This window comes from Pleurodeles waltl, chromosome 7 (genome assembly GCF_031143425.1).
Source record: "Pleurodeles waltl isolate 20211129_DDA chromosome 7, aPleWal1.hap1.20221129, whole genome shotgun sequence".
NCBI lineage: Eukaryota > Metazoa > Chordata > Amphibia > Caudata > Salamandridae > Pleurodeles > Pleurodeles waltl.
Genome location: NC_090446.1, coordinates 1,488,209,379 through 1,488,229,751, shown reverse-complemented (window position 1 = coordinate 1,488,229,751; position 20,373 = coordinate 1,488,209,379). Strand labels below are relative to the sequence as shown.

The window sequence follows — 20,373 nt, the reverse complement described above, 5'->3', positions numbered from 1 at the left end:
TTTCCGGCACTGGCTCGTGGATCCTCTTTGGGTTGTGGGTTTTTTGGATGCCCCGGGGAAAATGCGTGGATTTCTGGTGCTGACAGGATGAAGTCACAGGGGCTGCGTCGATTTGGTGGGCGTTGCGTGGAAATTTCTACTGCAAGGGTGACACGGCAGGCGCTGCGTCACTTCTTCCCTGGAAGTCGGGCTGCGTCATTCTGACTCAGCTGTGTGTCGAACCAGTGAGCCATGCTTTGAATTTCTAGTTGCTACACTGGTGCTGCATCAAGCTTTTCATTGCGAAGTCGGGCTGTGTGGTTCCAGTTCGCAGTGCGGTTAATTTTTCACCACAATACAGGCTGTGCATTGTTTTTGGCAGGCTGTGTGTCGATTTTCGCCGCACAAGGAGTTCTTCTTGTAGAGATGAAGTCTTTTTGGTCCTGAGACTTCAGGGAACAGAAGGCGTGCTCTATCCATGCCCTTGGAGAGCACTTCTCACCACAGCCAGAGAGCAGCAAAGCAGCAGTCCTTCACCGAAAGCAGTCAGGTGAGTCCTTTGGGCAGCCAGGCAGTTCTTCTTGGCAGGATGCAGGTTCTGTTTCAGGTTCTCTTCTCCAGGAAGTGTCTGAATTGGTAGAGGCAGAGGCCCTGTTTAAATATCCAAATGTGCCTTTGAAGTGGGGGAGACTTCAAAGAGTGTCTTAGAAGTGCACAAGGTCCCCTTTCAGTTCAATCCAGTCTGCCGGGGTCCCAGTAGGGGGTGTGGCAGTCCTTTTTGTGAGGGCAGGCTACTGTCCATTGACATGTAAGTGTCAGGCCCTCCACCCTCCCAGCCCAGGAAGACCCATTCAAAATGCAGATGCACGCAAGTGAGGCTGAGTATCCTTTGTTTGGGGTGTGTCTGAGTGAATGCACAAGGAAGCTGTCGACTGAACCCAGCCAGACGTGGTTTGTAAGGCACAGAAGGATTTAAGTGCAGAGAAATGCTCACTTTCTAAAAGTGGCATTTCTAAAATAGTAATATTAAATCCAACTGCACCAGTCAGCAGTATTTTGTATCACCAGTCTGGCCATACTAGATATGACCTTCCTACTCCTTTCAGATCAGTAGCTACCACTCAAACAGTATATGAAGGTAGCCCCAATGTTAGCATATGAAATGGAGCAGAGTCCAGCACACAGTCAAACCATGGAAAGCAGAGGTAAAAAAGACACACTGGAAGCAGAGGTAAAAAAGACAGGGGAGACCATGCCAAGGATGCCAGGGCTAACAGTTATTTTGTTGCATTGCCTGAATGAAGGATTCCAATAAATACACACATTGCAAGACACTAGTTGTTTAAATGATTGCGGTTGGCTGAGGGATTGGAGCAAGGGTGTGCTGTTTTTGTTATCCTCATTTGAGTAAGGATAATGTGGGAAAGGAGAGGAGGTGGAGGAGGAGGAGATTATGATGGGATTAATTCCAGGTAATCTACATCAAGTTCCCTACTTTGTCTTTTGAGTACTTAGATCCTACCACCAAGCCAGCGGTTATTTGCTTTCCATCCCTGAAGTTTTGAGTAGCATGTCCAGGAAGCCTAGCGTTGGCCAGCCTTAAAGGTTCCAACTAAGATGATGGAGGACTATAGAGAAGGTAAAGGGTGGATGCAAAGCCTGAGTTATATTTCTTTTATTTCATAACCAGATTTATATTTTACACATACCCCATTTGATGAAGAATCCCCAACGATGTGGATCTGTCAAATATAAACTCCTGTTCTGTGCACTAGGGTTTGTTATAGTTAAGTTTTGCAAGGGAATAGAAGAGCCAACAAACAGGAGTGGTTGCCAACATGGGTTTGAGAAAGTGTATGGTTGATGGGGAGCTATGAGATAACATAAATGAAGATCCAAATTAGATGTATAGAAATTGTATTACTATGATTAGCCTAGATAGAGTAATGTGAATGTGTCACCACAGAAAATATAGGGGGTCATTCTGACCCCGGCGGTCATGGACCGCCGGGGCCAGGGTTGGAGGGAGCACCGCCAACAGGCTGGCGGTGCTCCACAGGGTATTCTGACCGCGGCGGTTCAGCCGCGGCCAGAAAGGGAAAACCGGCGGTCTCCTGACGGTTTTCCGCTGCCCTGTAGAATCCTCCATGGCGGCGCAGCTCGCTGAGCCGCCATGGGGATTCTGACAGCCCATACCGCCATCCTGTTCCTGGCGGTTCGCCCGCCAGGAACAGGATGGCGGTATGGGTTGTCGTGGGGCCCCTGGGGGCCCCTGCAGTGCCCATGCCAATGGCATGGGCACTGCAGGGGCCCCCGTAAGAGGGCCCCACTTTGTATTTCAGTGTCTGCTTTGCAGACACTGAAATACGCGACGGGTGCCACTGCACCCGTCGCACCTTCCCACTCCGCCGGCTCAATTCTGAGCCGGCGTCCTCGTGGGAAGGATGATTTGCACTGGGCTGGCGGGCGGCCTTTTGGCGGTCGCCCGGCAGCCCAGTGCAAATCCCAAAATACCCTCAGCGGTCTTTCGACCGCAGAGCGGTATTTTGGAGGGTGGAACTCTGGCGGGCGGCCTCCGCTGCCCGCCAGGGTGAGAATCACCCCCCATACTGTTGACGTGGATTGGTTGACTACTTGTTCTTTATCGTGTTTGGTGGTCAGTACTCATAATATATTCCTGACATATACATTTATTGCATTTACATGGAGCTTTATGCTCAGGCACTGAGCCATAAACATGAATTATTAGTACAAAATGTATGGATTTGTGAAATATATTTGAAGGTGTTTTACTTTAAATAGTTAAATGAGTTCTTTCACTAACTGTATACAATACAACCCCGTCTATAATAAATACTCAACAACTTTGGAAATGTCTGTCAAAGTAGCATCATTGTCAAGAAAATCAAATATTTTGCTGTCTATTTTTTGGTACAAAACATTGACTTAGGACCAGATTTAGAACTTGGCAGATGGGATACCTCATCTGATACATTACTGATATCCCTTCTGCGGTATTATCAATGTAATGTCAGTTTCCTGTACTACAGTAGACAGTCCGTCCATTAAGGCTTTATTGTATACTGACATTCACCAAAACAAACAAAATGATCTACCAAGTAGTACTTTTAAGAGGTGTGCGATTTGTGAGGGCCCTTAAGAACCTGTGCTCAAATATGATTACATCAGAAGTAAGAGTATGTTTACGCCTGATTAAAACTTAAGTGGTAAACAAGGGGAAGTAACTAGACAGTTTTTGTGAAGTTTTTATCACAAACACAAACTTTTCAAAGTTTGCTTACTTCGTTATAATTGGTTTTCATGAAGTTTCACCAAGGGTAGCAACAGTAGTGGTGGTGTTGCAGGACTCTTGCCATGGTGGTAAGACTGCTGATTTTGGGCGGCAGTATCACCATGTGTGGGTGACTGAGTCATTTCCTCACTGGACAGAGACTGTCTGTCTAACTAACCAGCCAGCTAGCAGCACCTGACCCAAACCTGAAAAGTAAAGGTGATTTGTGGCAGCCTAAAGAACATGACCCTCTGACTCCTCAGGGAACTCAAGGTTGGTAGCTCTCGCTGCTTTCTCTCATTTGCACACGTCTCGCACAAGCATAGGCAAAGAGATGCAGGAAAGTTTTCAATGTGTTTATTGAAAGAATTGCATTCTGAGATAAAATATATGAGCTACTATTATTAGTTTGATTAGACATAGCACAGTAAAGATTGTTACCATAGGTGAGAAGCAGATAAACAGTCCCAGCATAATGGAATAAGCATATGTCCACAAATCCCTATGCAGCCGTACCTACCCTCCTAGCATCTATAGGAGAGCATAGAAGTTATAGCCCTCTGCACATTCTACTGTCTTGGAGGAACTCCTGCCTCATACCTGAGAAGCAGGGCTATGTCTGTCATCTCCTCAGTTGGGTGTAGAGATCAGCAAAATCGCAAAGAAGTGGCACACAGCATAGGATGGCTCCATCTAGTTGGAATGACCTATCTAACCTCCTTTTGCTTGTTTGTTGTTTGTTGCAGTGTTGAAAGATGGCTCTGCACGCTTGTTGCAGCAGTACTAGGTACACTATCAGGAATAGCCTTGAGCAGACGCACAGTGTGAAATGTTGTGCAAGGAACTAATAACAATGCTTCCGCAGAATAGCAGCTGATTAGAGAAATATAAACATCTCTGCTAAAGGCAAATTGTGCTAGAATGAATAAAACGAATACATGAAATGAAAGTGTGGATCTAGTTAAATGGGCACAGGCCTCAGGCCCTCACTAAAATAATCGTGCCCAAGCATGGCTCTAAAATGAACCCACGAGAGTAGCAATAGTAATAGTAAACGTAGAGGTAGTAGTGGTAGGAGTGATAGTAGCAGTAGTAGTAATAATGATAGTAGTAGTGGTAGTAGTTGTGGTGGTAGTAGTAGTATAACTAGTAGTAGTGGTAGTAGTAATAGCAGGGGTGTGGAATTTATTAAAATATCTACTTGTCCAGGGGACAGGTTGCTTCTCAAATCTACTTGTCCTGTAAAAAGATCTACTTGTCCCTTTGGTGCCATGTAGTGTGGCGACAAATTATGGCAGCAATTAATAGCCTCTCTGATTATGCCAGGGCTACTACCATGGTAGGGCTTGAATACTTGGAGTTTCAATCTCTACTGTAGCAATTTCCTTATTTTGCCACCTTTCTGCAGATCTGCATACTGGGGCTGGAGGAAGCAGTAAGCAATAGTTCCAGGGCTGGAATGCCTTTGAGTCTGCAAACCTACTAACCTGCATGTTTTAAAGATTTTTACCAGCTTCTCTCTAATATTTTCCCATAATAAGAAAGGTTGGACATTTACTCCTGACAATGGCAGAATTAGAACTTCTTCCAGGGTTGGGAAGAAAGTGGCTGGAGGGAAAATGAACTTGCAAATGCTCAATAGATTTTCACATGAGCAAATCTACACATCGTATTTACCCACGCTAAAATACAGTTCAGAAATATTTTATAGGGGTACGACATATACCATGGGTGCACTTTTGTGACTTTCTTTATGAATTTGGGGCCACAAGTAGGTAGGTTCAGATTTGTGACCTGCAAATTGCAAGTCGCAAATCCGAATGTAGGATGGTGTCCTTGACACCATCTGTGATTCGCAAGGGCTTCGCAAATGCCCACATCATGAATAATCATGAGGTGGGTCGCAATTTGCGACCCCCTCACGAATGGTGGCCTGCTGGAGACAGCAGACCACCATGTCTGTGACTGCTTTTCAATAAAGCAGTTATTATTATTTTTTTTTGTAATGCAGCCAGTTTTCCTTAAAGGAAAACGAGATGCAAAACAAAAACGAAAAATGAAACGTTTTCGTTTCATTTTTTCAGAGCAGGCAGTGCCTGCTCTGAAAAAATGTTTACAGTGACATTCACAATGGGGAAGGGGTCCCATGGGGATCCCTTCCCTTTTGCGAAAGTGTTAGCACCCATTTGAAATGGGTGCAAACTGCGATTGGTTTGCGCCCGCGGTCACAAAACAATCCTACATTGCACTGCGAGTTGCAATTAGGAAGGGAACACCCCTTACTAATTGCGAGTCGCAAACCCGTTTTGTGATTCGGTAACCAGGTTACTGAATCGCAAAACTGGGTTTGTGCATCGCAATGTGCTTTTTGCACGTCGCAAACAGCGAAAGTCGCTGTTTGCGACATGCAACAAGCTACCTACATGTGGGTCTTGGTCCCTAATTAGGTCTGGTGTTAACAAAGACATTTTGTTTTTATTAAACTTCTATTTCTCTCTCTTTCGGCTGGCTTTACTGTGAGTGATCGCATTCTGCTCTTCCACAAGGAGCATATTGCCACACAAAGTAGTTTTGTTCAGTGTCAGGAACTACAGTGGCAATCAGTGACGTAACAAAACTGGAGGGTGCCCCTTTGCAAAGAACATGGAGGAGCCCCCTCTCCACACTCACTCAGGGCAGGTGCTGTGCTGACGGGGCCCACTGGAGGGCGGCTGCGGGGCCTTTGTTATGCCGCTGGTGGCAACGTGTGCTTTAAGAGTTAAAAAACTTTTTGGGGGGGTTTTGCCAATGTTTGTTACAATGTTGAGGGCCTGGTAGCTCCCACAACAATAAAGTGTTAGAAAAGCCATGTCAAAACAAGACACGCATTGATGAAACTAAGACGTATAAAAGTATGTCAGATCAGTTGGCTTTGTCAGTGTTTGTTTATTTTCATGCTTCCCATAATCGTGTTGAAAATGGTTACACTGATTTTCCATTAGAAATATTTTTGGGAAATACTAGCATGCATCAACACATTTTACTAAATGACACTTCATTTGCATATAATCAGAGAGCATTCTGGGAGCATTATACTTAGCCTCTTAGTCTAAACTTTTCAAACATGTGTGTACACGTTTTTTTTTTTTTTGTACTGGAACCAACGTCAGTAGTGAAGTGTGACCTTAAAACATTTCATTACAGCACGCACCCTAATAATGAAGGCTTTCAAATAATGAACCATGAATACAAGTTCGAACAGCATTATCTTTTGGAAACACATTACCTCCACTGCAGAGAGTTCAACTCTCTGTAAACAAGCAGCCAAAGGGTTTGTGCTGCAGGGGGTTGGGCCTACTTGTCCCAAGGACAAAGTAAACATAAAAACTTGTTGCCCTTGACCCCAAACAAGGTCCCGGGCGTCGGGCGATAGGAATTCCACATCCCTGTAATAGTGGTAGTAGTTGTGGTGGTAGTAGTAGTAAAAGTAGTAATAGTGGTAGAAGTAGTAGTGACAGTAGTAGTGGAAGTAGTGATGGTAATAGACGGGTTAGCAGCAGCGTTAGTAGTCATAGGAAGTGTTCCTTCCCGCTAAAACATGATCCTCCTTTTTATCATACGAGGAAAAGGAGCGTCAAGGGAGAATCAAGTGCAAAATAATGAAAGTAGGTAGTTGTGCAACTTAAACCATTATGTTTGCAGAACTTCTTGACCTTTGTGCACTTTTGGGAGTTTTTTTTATCAGAAATATGTAAAGGCTGTAAAAAATGAGCACTTGAAGTAAAAATCTTCACAAAAAGTTCTCACACTTATTTGGGACATGTAAGGAGCCCATTTCCGTAATTTGCATATACAAATTAGCATTACATAAAGCCTCAGTAAGTACTTATTTTAAAACCAAAGTAGCGCAGTTTACGCCCACCTTCTAGTAGGAGCTATTGGCAAAAATAATCAAATTGAAATTGCTGCCATTTTAAAACTGCGACTTGTGACTGAATGAACTCGAAAAACAGCGCCTTCTCCAGGCGATTGTGTTAGACCTGGGAGGTGTCATTCAATAATCGTTACTATCTTCTTATGCTCCTGAATCCCGTCCTCTGAGTGTGACATACACTGTCCTACGCAATCCACAGACTTTGTAATCAGTGTACAATATAGAACCAGAGCGAACGTGAGACGTGACTCACCTGTAACCGTCACGCGCAGAGGATATCTGATATAAGAATATTTAGTTATTGGGTGTTCATTGTGTTCATATCTGAAGAAGTAGCTTCTTTCGTCCGACTTCCTGACGTCATTGATGCTGAGGGAACAGTCCCTGCTCCTCACATCTCCCACCAGTCTGAAGCGGCCTCTGGTGTGCTCATGGATCTCTTTGTTAACATCGTTGGTAGCCACGGCCTTCTCTTGAATCTTCGCTCCTTCAAAGAACCAGTATCCGCGGGAGCTCACGGCTGCCTTCACTGTCTTCTCGTAGGTGAAGGTGCAGGGAATCAGGACACACAGGCCCTCCTGAGCTGTGATGGTGCTGGGCAGGGTGACGTTGAAGTATTTATCTCTATCTTCTTGGGCGCGGAGGACTCCTGCGGAGACAAGAGCAGCGGTCAGTGGTTTATAGCGATATGAGCTAGTGGCGGGAACGGAAAGAGGGGGGGAGCGAGAACTGGAGGGGCAGCTGAGACCCGAGGAAAGAGCAGTGATTGCTAAGGTTTTATAGTTAAAGCTACATAATATACATAAATAAGCATATCTGAAACTTAACGAGCTGTCTATCACAGAGAAGGTTTTTTTAAGGGCTATAGGTTTTGGAAGCCGTTCTGAAGGAAAGCTAAGGACAGCCTACTCACTAAGGCCCATATTTATATTTTTTTAGCGCCGCATTTGCATAATTTTTTTATACAAAAACGGCGCAAACTTAGCAAATACAATTCTATTTTGTAAGTTTGTGCCGCTTTTGTGTCAAAAAGTGCCGCAAATGCGGTGCAAAAAAGAATAAAATTACCCTCAATTGTATTTTGTAAGTTTGCGCCACTTTTGCATCAAAAAGCGGCGCAAATGCGGCGCTAAAAAAAAGTATAAATATGGGCCTAACTTGGTTGGGTTGAAACCCCTGTTTTATCTGCATCAAGGCTAAGAGGGCAGCTCCCTAGCTCGTGGGAGGCTCCATCGCTGCTTATGATCTTAGACACATATAATCTCAGACCCCCTAACCTTCACTCCTCAGACAGCTCTTGGGCCTTCATATATGAGAAATCATTTGCATTTCTTCTGCTAGCGCGCCAGATCCTTAGTAAGTAAACTTACAAGGGGACCCGTATAGGTCGATGAACCTTTTGAATCGCATGGAGTATCCTAGTCATGCAGTGACTACTGAAATGGAAGCTAACATCAATAATCAAGGAACATTCTATGAAAACAAATCTAGACCATCGTTCTCAAGAATAACCACTACTCAGGAAAAAGTTAACAATTTTTATTCCCTATTGATTACAATTCTAATCATCCGTTAATTTACTCTTTATTGATTAATCTTTAAAAATTCATTAATAAGCAGATATTATTCTTAAACATATGCGACTATGCAAAACCATAAACTATGAATACCAACATTAATAATGTAATTCATTCATCAGTCATTTGTCACTGTCAGCGTCACCCCTAACAGTCTACCTAATCAAGATTAGCCTTTGCATCTGGGACTTCATGCAAAAACAATTTAGAAAACATGAATTTGTAAAAATCTACCTAAAAGAGTATCTCTATAAAACCGCAGTTGGTACCTAGAGGAAAAGGCACAAAATCTTCAGTCACATTTTATAGCTACCTATACAGGATGGATCAGCAACAAGTCAGTCTTTGTCTTCAAGTCATCAATCAGTCAGCTACAATCAGGGTCGCAAAGTATAAACCCAATATCAGCACCTTGGACAGCGTCTCCTGACGTCATCAAAATTCTCCCCGCCGTTCTGAGTTCTTGCCCCTTGTCATGACTTTTTATTAGGGTCTCCCAGTCCATCCCCCTAGTTGCTAATTGGTTAATCGGTCGACAGATATGATTCTAACCTATAGATTTTGTTTAAAGAATCTCTCAATTTGCGTACAACTTGAGTCCCATAAAATTGATTGGTTCGTCATGTGATGAGGACATCATCCGGCTCTTCAGGTATCGAAATTGTTGCATACGTCTCTTCAGTCCGTGCCTCTATTGTTCAAGTCCTGGGAAAGTACATTTAGCCTACACTACACATTATTGTATCAAATTGTCTTCATCATCTCCTCTCCGTTGGTACATTGCAGAATGTTCTAGCTAAGCGGCTTGAACTCTGAGCGGTTCAAGGTCTCCGCCCCCGGTTTACCAGTCCTTTGCAAGGCGTTCGAATTCTCCATGTTCAGAGCGAGCAAGGCCCAGTGAAACTAGGCCTCTGGTTCAGCTAATTTAAGAATATGAACTAATATAAACGATAGGTTATACATTTCATTATGACAAATTAGTAAATTTTTCTCATATGTTTTCATTATTTTGCATCTTTTACGTTATTTTAGTACACATGGTGATCATACCCCATGGGCACATTTCTTAACGCACACATTATTTTCTACCATTAATTTCTCTACTCATTCTTTTTCCATTAGTAAACACACATATAAGTCATTAATAATTTCTTAATTAACATATCTGCTCCAACACTTCCATCCTATTCCTAACTGTGGTTACCATGGCCTGCTGCACAGCTCACCTCAAGACACTCTATTTTGCATTGGACACATGGCACATTTTTCTCTATGTCAATGTAAAACCCTCTAATTCAAATGGAGGCTGTAATATGTCCCAAAAGTTAATCATCACAACCTGTAGTTGCAACATTGAAGCAGGGGGTGTAACTTTTGAAGTCATAGTTGCTTTGCTAAATTAATTTTGACTGTTAAGCCAGAGGTAATTTGCCGCGGACCTGGGTACAATAGATGAAGTGAGAAAAGACAACAAAAAATGTATCTTTGCAATGTGTGCAAATACTGCAGGGGAGTGGAATGGGTTGGGTGGCAAGGGTGGGAGGAGACTGTGTGTAATCATTTAATGTAGCTTTCCATCAGAAGTCCCCTCCAGGGGAGTGCTCTGGTCCCTGGGGAGTAATTTGCAGAATATGATGAAACAGTGATATGTTTAGTGGCGGAGGTTAGTTCTTGTGCCATAAGGAATACGATTCAAGGGGCAACACCGGCTGTTGAACTTTCATAAATGTGGAAGTGGACATGAAGGACAGTGGTGAACATATGTGGTTGGTGAAGTACAACAGTGATGGGACCTGGTACCTGATGTAAGCTGTGGCCGAGGCCTAGTACATGATTCAACTGCTGCTAGCGAGCGACTGAGCTGTAATTGCTCTATGGAGTTTGGAGGCACTTCCCAGAAAAAATGTTGTAAAATGTGGCCAAATTAATTGTACCTTAATTGGAGGCAAATTATTCCTCATGAGGGACATGAGCATTCCAAACGTCTAAACTTCAAAAGAGGTGGGGTGTACTGCATGCAGTGAGCATGAAAAGTGAGGGAGTGTCTCTCAGAGGAACCTTTTGTTAAAATTAGGCCAAATATTGAACTTTGAAGTAACACTATCCCTACATGATATGAAATGCTATAGGCCCCCATGGGGTACTCAGAAATAACCAGCTACTTTAACTGTGTGACAAGCAAGCCTACACCTAAACCTCAGTGGCACTGTCAAATATTCCCTCTGCTTTTCGTGAAGTGACATTATTTGACTGCATCCGCACTCTAAAAATTGTTCCAACACCACTGCAGGCTGGTGACCTGTGAAGAGAACAGCTTTCTACATTTGTGAAAGGTTGAACTATTGGGCAAGTCACAGAATTGGGCAGGGAATTCTGCCATTCGCTGTCCCTAATTCTCAACAGTTCTCTCTCAACTGCTGAACATTTATTACTAGACATGGGGCTCCATCCTCTGGTGTCAGGCACCCATATGTATAGGTTGCACCTGCAACTGATCACAGTTATTCCCACCTTTGGACCCCAGCTTACCATAGCCCTTATATAACGTTCAAGAGCACTTCCCCAACCATCTTCAGTAATGTTGTTGTGAACATAGTGAGCCCACAAACCCAAACCAAAGCCCCACTCAAAATATGAGGAATCCTCTCTCCCGCCACAACCACTGCCAGTACCTTGGGATATTTATACTTTCTGAAACTTCTCAGATCTGTTGGCTCTGCACTTGCACCAGGTGCTCCTTGCATGTCATATGCATTGAGCCATCTTCCAGACTTCACTTCTCAGCACTTGAAATGGAGTATATAGGAGGGCAAAGCAGTGCTTAATTTGTGCCAGTGGTTTCCGGTGCTCACCACTGACACTTAATTATTAACACCAGCACTTACAACAGTCTGCCATATTGTGGCGCTGTTTGTCTAGTTTAGAGATGAGCACATCAGCTGTTTACTCATTTCATATACCTAAAATTAATAATACCTGCCTTCGAAGCAAGTATTATACCTTTGAGGGTCTCAATAGTCTGTACTGGCATGAGGGTTAGTAGTTTATTTTTTTCTGTGATTGTCATTGCTGGCAGAGGCAATGGGTGATGCAAGCTGCAGCGGTTCCCGACGAAAGCCCTTGCATTTATTTTGTTACACCAAGGTCATGTCTCACAGATTTAGGGGTGTACTGGGGACAAAAAAGGAAGCCAGATGGGTCATCCATGTCCCTAGACTTCCTTTTGGTTCTGAGCCTGCACCGGCTGCTCCGTGCATACTCCTTGAATGTCATGTGCATACAGCCACCTTCTGAACATCATTTCTTGGTAATTGAGCTGGACTATGTAAAAGGTCGTAGCCCAGCGGTGTAGGGTTGCACCCAGGGAGAAAATAAAGCCACACCTCTCCAACCCCTCCCCCCCCCCACTTGATCAACACTGGCACCAGTTGATCCTTGTATACAACCTTTCATTTGATTACATTTTATTACATTTTGCCATGTAGTCGTGAAAATCAACACCATCATGCCTAGAAGGCTATCAAGGAGCCATCTTTCTAACTTAATGTGCCTGAGCTTGACCTGGACTGCATACACGGACAAAGGCCAATGAGGGCATATTTTTCCGGTGTAGGGCCACATCGGAGGCAAAAAGGGAAGCCAGAGGGATGCTTGCCCCCGACCTCCTGTTAGCTCAGCACTTGCACAAGGTGCTCCTTGCATGCCATGTACAAACAACCACCCTCTGTACTTCACTTCTCAGCATGTGAACTGGACAACATATTAGGATGAAGACTAGTAGGAGCTTGTTCTTCAGCTGTAGGGTCACATTAGAGGCAGAAGGAGAAGCCATTGGGCACTTGCACTCCTGTCCCCAATTGGCTCTGCGCCTGCAACAGTTGCATCTTACATGCAATATGCATAGAGCCACCGTCCAGACTACACTATGTAAAGTCACCTTGTTGTCTAGACATATGTACCAGTTCCTCCTTGCATGTCATGTGTGTAGAGCCTCCTTCTGGGCCCCACTTCTCAGTACTTAAATTGGACTATATATGAGGATGAAGCTCAGCGGAGGCTTGTCCTGCAGGTTTAGGGGTGGCAGCAGGCACCAAAAAGGAAGTCAGAGAGGGCACCCACCCCACTGATCTCTAGTAGCTCTGCACCGGCGCCAGTTGCTCCTTACATGCCATGTGTGCCAAGCCATGAGTGTCACATCTTAGCAACTGAACTGTACTATATATGAGGATGGAGAGATATAACAATGATCTATGTGTATTGATGAATATCACATATAGAGGCAGGAGTATTCTTGAAAACATAGGTTTATTGAGATAGGAAAGTCAGCACCAATGTCCACGGTAGCCGCTCCATGCCCAGACAGTCAAGTAAGTGCCAAAGAAGTAGAACTGCCACTGGAACACCAGCACATCAAACAAAAGAAAATATTGCACTGAAAACATTCCATAACAAATCCTATTTCAACATTAAAAGCCTACCATTAGATCGATGTGTAAAGGCACAATTAGATACAATATATAACACACCTTTCCCCTCACAAACCCCAAAATAGAATACATAAACTATTAACATACATAGATGACTTAAAACGTTTCATAATAAATCAAATATTTGGGTTAATTAATATTCCTCTTGGGTCTGATTGTCATCTCCCAGGAGTTCTAGTGTCATCAACAGTTTGTGGTTCAACGCCTTCACTTCTTGCATTGCTATCTCTAAATTGTGCATCAATTCCTGCATTTTGCCCCATTTCAACATATGCATTGGAACCTTCACCCTGCCCTGCAGTCTGTACACTGTCCCTTTCTTGTTGCCTCAGATTCATACTTGCATTGAAACCCTCACCTTGTCCTCCATTCTGCTCACAGTCCCTTCCATTAGGCACACAGCTGATTGAATCACCTCTATTAGCATCCATGCCAATCATAAACCCCTCATTGTTGTGAAAATGTAGATTTGTGTTGCTTCATATTGATTTTTGAGGTAATTTTCTTTTTTAACAGAAACTTTGGCAACACCCTTTTGTTCCACCATTTACCAATTTCCACCCTTACAGTATGTTTAGAGACACTCACTACTTTATTCTCTGGGTAAAATCTCGATCCAGTTCCACACTTCTCTTGAGGTCCCCTCACTCTCTCTCTCTCACCAAAAATTGCACATCTTTTACTTTTTTGAGTGGATCATACTTGTCCTTATTAGCAGCTTGCAATTTTTCCACTCTAGACTTCACCTGCTCATTATTTTGAATGCCTGCATTTATCTTTGTCTTCTGCACCACCCACTTAGGAGCCAGTTCATTGTAAGAATGTCTTCCTTTCGACATTACAAAAGGAGTACAACCAGTAGTAGAATGTGGCATATTATGATAACACCATACTCTCTCTGCCACCACATCTTGCACCAATGTTCCAGTAGCATTGGCTATTTGTATAGTCTCTTTAAACATTCTATTCACACGATCAACCAAACTAGTCCCTTGTGGACTGTATAGGTTGGTGGTCAAGTGTTTGACATCCATGCTCCTCAAAAACTCAACCATCTAATGCAAGACAAACTGCACTCCATTATCTGCGACAAAACATGCAGGAATACCCTCACTATTATTTTCTATAAAAAATTGATTACATTCTTTGTGTTGGGTTCTCTCAGAAATTCATATGCGATCCATTTAAATGCTAATCTACAGTTATTAAAACATATCTCCTATCTTCACATAAGCCACAATAGTTCCTAAAAAATCTATTCCAATCTTCTACCATAGTTTTTCTGGAAATTGCACAGGCCACAACAGCACATTGTGAGTACACATTCTTTTGTTGGCATGCCTACACTCCTCACAATTACTCACCATAATTTCAAACTCACTATCCAGTACCGGCCACCAATACACCCCACCCTACATAGAGACCCCGTCAATCATTCCAATGAAAATTCATCATCCTTGTATGTCATTTCCTCTGCCATACCATATATAGAACATCTACAAAGAAAATCTGCCATGCAATTTTTAACTCCTGGTACATATCTCGTTCTAATATTGAAGCCATACAATCTAGATAACAATCTTGTTTATCTGGGACTGGTCTTATCATTCCACAGGTACACCAATGGTTTATCATCTGGTACCCTAACAAATTGTCTGCCCCACAGATACGTTGCAAAGTGGTAGGATCCTCATACACATGCCAGAGCTTCCCTCTCAATAGTGCTGTAATTCATCTCGGACTTTGAAAGAAGCTTGGACGCTAATGTCATTGTCTTCTACTTGCCTTCCCCCATCTGACTCAAGATGGCACACACCCCAACTTCACTGGCATCAACCGTAGGTATAGATGATGCATTACCCCTGAACGGTTGTAATGCTGTGGCATTATCCTTGATTTGAGTGTCTTGATTGCTTTTTCTTGCTCTTCTACCCATGTAAATTTAACTCCACTTCTTAACAGTCTTCTCAAAGATTCTGGCCCTCATTACAACCCTGGTGGTCACTGTTAAAGCGGCGGTAATACCGCCAACAGGCCGGCGGGAAAAAGAAATGGAATCACGACCGTGGCGGAAACCACCAATATAGACAGCCACTTTAACACTCCGACCGCCACTGTGGTACAAACAAACAGCAAAGCAGTCACCGCCAACAGACAGGCGGAAGACAATGTACCGCCCACACTATTATGAAAGGCCAATCCACCACCTTTTCCGGGGTGGAACAAACGCAAACAAAAACACGGCGGAAACAGAACTTGGAAGGGAAAACACTCACCTCTCACCAGGACGCCCTGGAGCCAGAACTCCAAAGACTCCTTGCGGTGGTATTCCTGCTCCTCTATCAGGAGCAACAAAGACGGCGGCGATGACCACGGAAAGTACTGCACCTACAACACAGGGGAGGGAAAAGAGAGTGACACACACACGCAATACACAACACCCCCACCCCCACCCTCACCCACAAAACATACACACAAATACATGCTGCAACATTACATTTACACCCCCCCAGCTCCCTATCAAGAACGCAAGGACAAAAGGAAATGAGTTGAACGATTGTAATCATGAAAAAAACAGTAGTCAAAACTCGAAATACAGTATGTACACCAACTACACAAGTCCGGATAGTGCACCAATAATTGTCCGTGGACCACTGGGCCCAAAATGCATGGGCGAGGCCCACACTCGATACCAGACTTCAAATGGAGAGAACATTGCAGGGGCATCAGATCGAAATGAAACAGGCACCTCAGCCGGATGAGTGCACAACGCCACTGCTCCACGAGGGGGCTCCATGCCCACAGCTTTATCCTGGGGAGTGCAAAGCCACAGTCTCTCAAGTCTCTCCAGTGGGTGGTTTGCCCACTGCTTTATCCCGGGGAGTGCAAAGCCAAAGTCTCTCAAGTCTCTCCAGTGGGTGGTTTGCCCACTGCTGCATCCTGGGGAGTGCAAAGCCACAGTCACTCAGGTGGACGCCTTTCTCCACTGGTTCTGGAGGGGGCTTTGTGCCCAGAGTGCTTCATCCTGCCAAGGACTGAGGCAGCGAATGTCTTTCTCCACTGGTTCTGGAGGGGGCTTTATGCTAGAGTGCTTCATCCTGCCAAGGACAGAGGTAGTGGATGCCTTTCTCCACTGGTTCTGGAGGGGGCTTTGTGCCCAGAGTGCTTTATCCTGCCTAGGACTGAGGAAGTGGATGTGATTCTCTACTGGTTCTGGAGGGGGCTTTGTGCCCAGAGTGCTTAATCCTGCCAAGGACTGAGGTAGTGGATGTGATTCTCCACTGGTTCTGGAGGGAGCTTTGTTCCCAGAGTGCTTCAACCTGCCAAGGACAGAGGTAGTGGATGCCTTTCTCCACTGAAGGTTTTGCATCATGGAAGCTACCCAGGGTCCTGGAACTGACCACTAGGCTCGGTCAACTGACCACTGGGGATGGCAGCCATGTCTGCGGTGGTGCCACTGGCTCAGGATGTCGTAGGGCCGCTGGTGGCGTACTCTGTGGCAGCGGTGCTTGCGGCAGCCTCTGTGGCATCGGTGCTGGTGGCGGACTCTGTGGTGGCGGTGCTGGTGGCGGACTCTGTGGCGGCTGTGATGGTGGCGTGCTAGTGGTGGGCCCTGTGGTGGCGGTGCTGGTGGCGGGCCCTGTGGCGGCGGTGCTAGTGGCGGGCTCTGTGGCAGCGGTGCTGGTGGCGGGCTCAGTGACTGCGGTGCTGGTGGTGGGCTCAGTGACTGCGGTGCTGGTGGCAGTGCATGTGGCGGTGCAGGTGGCGGTCTCTTCCGCCGTACCGGTTGGCATCGACGTGGCAAGAAGGTGTGAACACTGGTTCCATAGTCGGTGCCACCATGCCCTCTCCTGACCTGCCCTTGATTTTCTGGCCCTTCCCGATGGTGGTGCAGCTGTCTAGCCACTATCCCCTTTTGTTTTCCCTGAGCCCTTGGTGGCAGGTGTTTTCGTCTTCTCCCTCTGGGTTGTGGGCAACGTTTTTACTTTCGCAGGTGTAGGAATGTCCTTGCCCTCGCTCCGTGGCACACTGGCTGCCCTGATGCTTGGTGCACTCCAAAAGCCAGCTGTTTGCTGGGACCACTGTGCCCGGTGATGTGGTGGATGAGGTGCTGGGTTAGGACCTGGAAAGCCTGGCCCTAGGGGACGGACGGGGGGGGAGGTGTAGGGAAGAGGTCAATGTTAGCCAGGAATTTCTTTTTACACACACCGGGTCGGGTAGATGGAGTGGGTTTGGGAGTGGAGGAAGAGGTAGTGGTTGTAGGAGGTGTACGATTGCTGAATTTGAGTGAAGGTGCATGGGCTGGAGGCTGTTGTGAGGTGGATGGCTGTTGGGTGGGTGTGTGCCTGCGTTTGTGTACTTTGGGAGGAGGGCTCACAGACACACTGGTATAGGACACAGGGGATGTGTGAATGGTAGTGGGGTGGTGAGTGCACGTGAGCGGTGTGTGGTGATGGGCGTGCTGCTGATGGAGGTAGTGGATGAAGATGTAGTGCATGCAGGTGTGAGTGGAGACGAGACAGGGAGGGAGGAGGATGACGTGGAGGCAGTGGATGTTGGTATGTCTGCATGGGAATGATGCTTGTGTGAGTGCCTGTGGGATGTGTGGTGCTTATGTTTGCCTGAGCCACCCTTGTGTGATGAGATGTGTGCATGCTGGTCTGATGGTGTGCTTGGGATAGGCTGAGGTACAGGGGATTGGGTCTGGGTGGAGGAAGTTGGAAGGGGGAGGCTGGACACAGGGACAATGGCTGACATCAGTGCTGAGGCCAGAGCCTGAAATGCTCTCTGTTGGGCTGCCTGGCCGGAATGAATGCCCTCCAGGTATGCATTTGTTTGTTGCAAATGCCTCTCGACACCCTGGATGGCGTTCAGAATGGTAGATTGCCCAACAGTGAGGGATCTCAGGAGGTCAATAGCCTCCTCACTGAGGGCAGCAGGGTTGACTGGGTCAGGGCCTGAGGTGCCTGGGACGAAGGAGATGCCCACCCTCCAGGGTGAGCGGCCACGGGACACACGCTGAGGGGCTGCTGGGAGGGCGGTGCTGGTGGGGGGGTGGCAGCTGTACCTGTTGATGCAGGGGGCACAGAGGGGCCCGCCACCGCAAGGGAGCTCCCATCAGAGGAGGAGTCACTGTTGCTGATGTCACGTCCTGTCCCCGCCATGGAGCTCCCCTTGCCCTCCGTCCCACTGGTGGCTTCAGACTCCGCTGTCTCGCCCTCCAGGGCCAAGGGGGATGCAGCTCCGTCCTGCTCCGGTGCCACTGCTCCTCCGCCTGATGATGCTATTGCACACAAGAACAGGGAGACCACAAAATGGGTGGGGAAAGACAGAAGAAATACATGTTCAGGGCATGCAATGCCACTACCGTTGCCATGCACTTAGAGTTCCTAGATTAATCACATGACCATGGGATACAAGGCCTATGCCCGATTGCTGCACACATGGAAGTCACAGAAGCCTGACTAGGTGTAGATGGCTCTTACCACTGGTGCGGTTGGGGTGCCACATAGCCTGCCTCACAAAGGGTCCTTGCCTACAAAGCTCACCCTGGCCTAGGGTAATCCACTGCCCACCTCCCCCACCCAGACACCTCGTAATGCACGCAGAGTCAGATGGATGTGACGGTACTCACCCCCTTGTGGCTGCTGTGATGCCCTCAAGTGCCCATCCAACTCTGGATACACCACCGCCAGGATCTGGAACATCAGGGGGGTCATGGTGCGACGGGCACCCCTCCCACGTTGGGAGGCCATCCCCAGCTGGGCCTCCGCCGTCTTCTTGCTCCAGTGGCGAATGTCCTCCAATCTTTTCCGGCAGTGGGTGCTCCGTCTGTGGTGGACCCCCAGGGTCCGGACGTCCTTGGCGATGGCACGCCAAATATCCTTCTTCTGGTGGGCGCTGACCTAGAGGAATAGTACAGGGGAAGAGGAAAACCTTTAACCGTACGGACCGTCACAGTCATTCGCCCATGTTCCCACCCTTGCCCTGACGCACATACACTCACTTTCCGCACATGCAGGCCTCAGTCCCCCCCCCATGTGTCTTCCATCCACACCACTCCCAACAGGCATTGCCCATGCAGCATGCTCAGAGTGTACTCACCTGTTTGTCTGGAGGACCGTAGAGTAGCATGTACTGGGGGAGGACCCCATCCACTAACTTCTCCAACTCCTCCGAAGTGAAGGCAGGGGCCCTTTCCCCAGACACATGAGCCATCATCGCTTCCAGACTGAGGTCACAGCATCACTTGCAGTGTAGGTCCACTCCTGTCGAAGGTCAGGTATCAAGTGAGTGAACAGACAGAAAATGGGGGGCACGTCGGCGACGGTGGGTACCGTCACCACCGGCGTACATCGTCATTGGCTCCTGGGACCCATAGGGTCCAATGTTAACCATTGCAGGATTGCACTGCGGTCTTCGACCGCCTACTGCGACGGTGTAGAATGCCAGCGCAGTTACCTCATATCCCCTTGTCCCACCTTACAGGTCAGGCAGCCGCCATTTCAGGGGGCCACATGGCATTAATATTAACTGCATCACACCTATCCAGGCCTTGCATACACACAGTAACAGGCACATTGGGGATTTACAAATGTTTCCAAATGACATTTAGTAATACCTCAGTGTTGGCTGACTCTCTGCTCGCTGTTCTCCTCCATAGGGCACGTCCGCTGGGGCAGGTTGTGAGATGGCGGCATCCTCCGGTGTACAGACCGCCCTTGGACCTATGGACAATGGAAGAGAGACATGTAATAGTCACCTACAGACTTGATCGTGCAACAATCCATGAACTCTGTGCCCAGTTGGAGCCAGACCTGATGTCAGCAATCCGCCATCCCACAGGAATCCCCCCTCTAGTGCAGGTCCTGTCAGTACTCCATTTCCTGGCAAGTGGGTCTTTTCAAACAACAGTGGCCATTGCATCAGGGATGTCCCAGCCTATGTTCTCAAACGTGTTGTCCAGAGTGTTGTCTGCCCTGCTTAAACACATGCGCAGCTACATCGTTTTCCCTCAGGTGGAGGATTTGCCTACAGTGAAAGGTGACTTCTATGCCTTGGGACATATCCCCAACATCATAGGTGCCATTGATAGGACACATGTGGCCTTTTTACCCCCCGCAG

At 46.6% G+C, this 20,373-nt stretch overlaps 1 protein-coding gene across 1 annotated transcript in view; it reads right to left on the bottom strand.

The window, feature by feature from the left end:
* The window catches only part of LOC138246552 (myeloid cell surface antigen CD33-like), a 248,615-nt gene that overhangs the window by 87,982 nt on the left and 140,260 nt on the right, over positions 1-20,373 (bottom strand). The window contains exon 3 of the mRNA XM_069201222.1: positions 7,438-7,833. Coding sequence (XP_069057323.1) covers positions 7,438-7,833 — 396 coding nt within the window. The remainder of the gene's footprint in view (positions 1-7,437; positions 7,834-20,373) is intronic.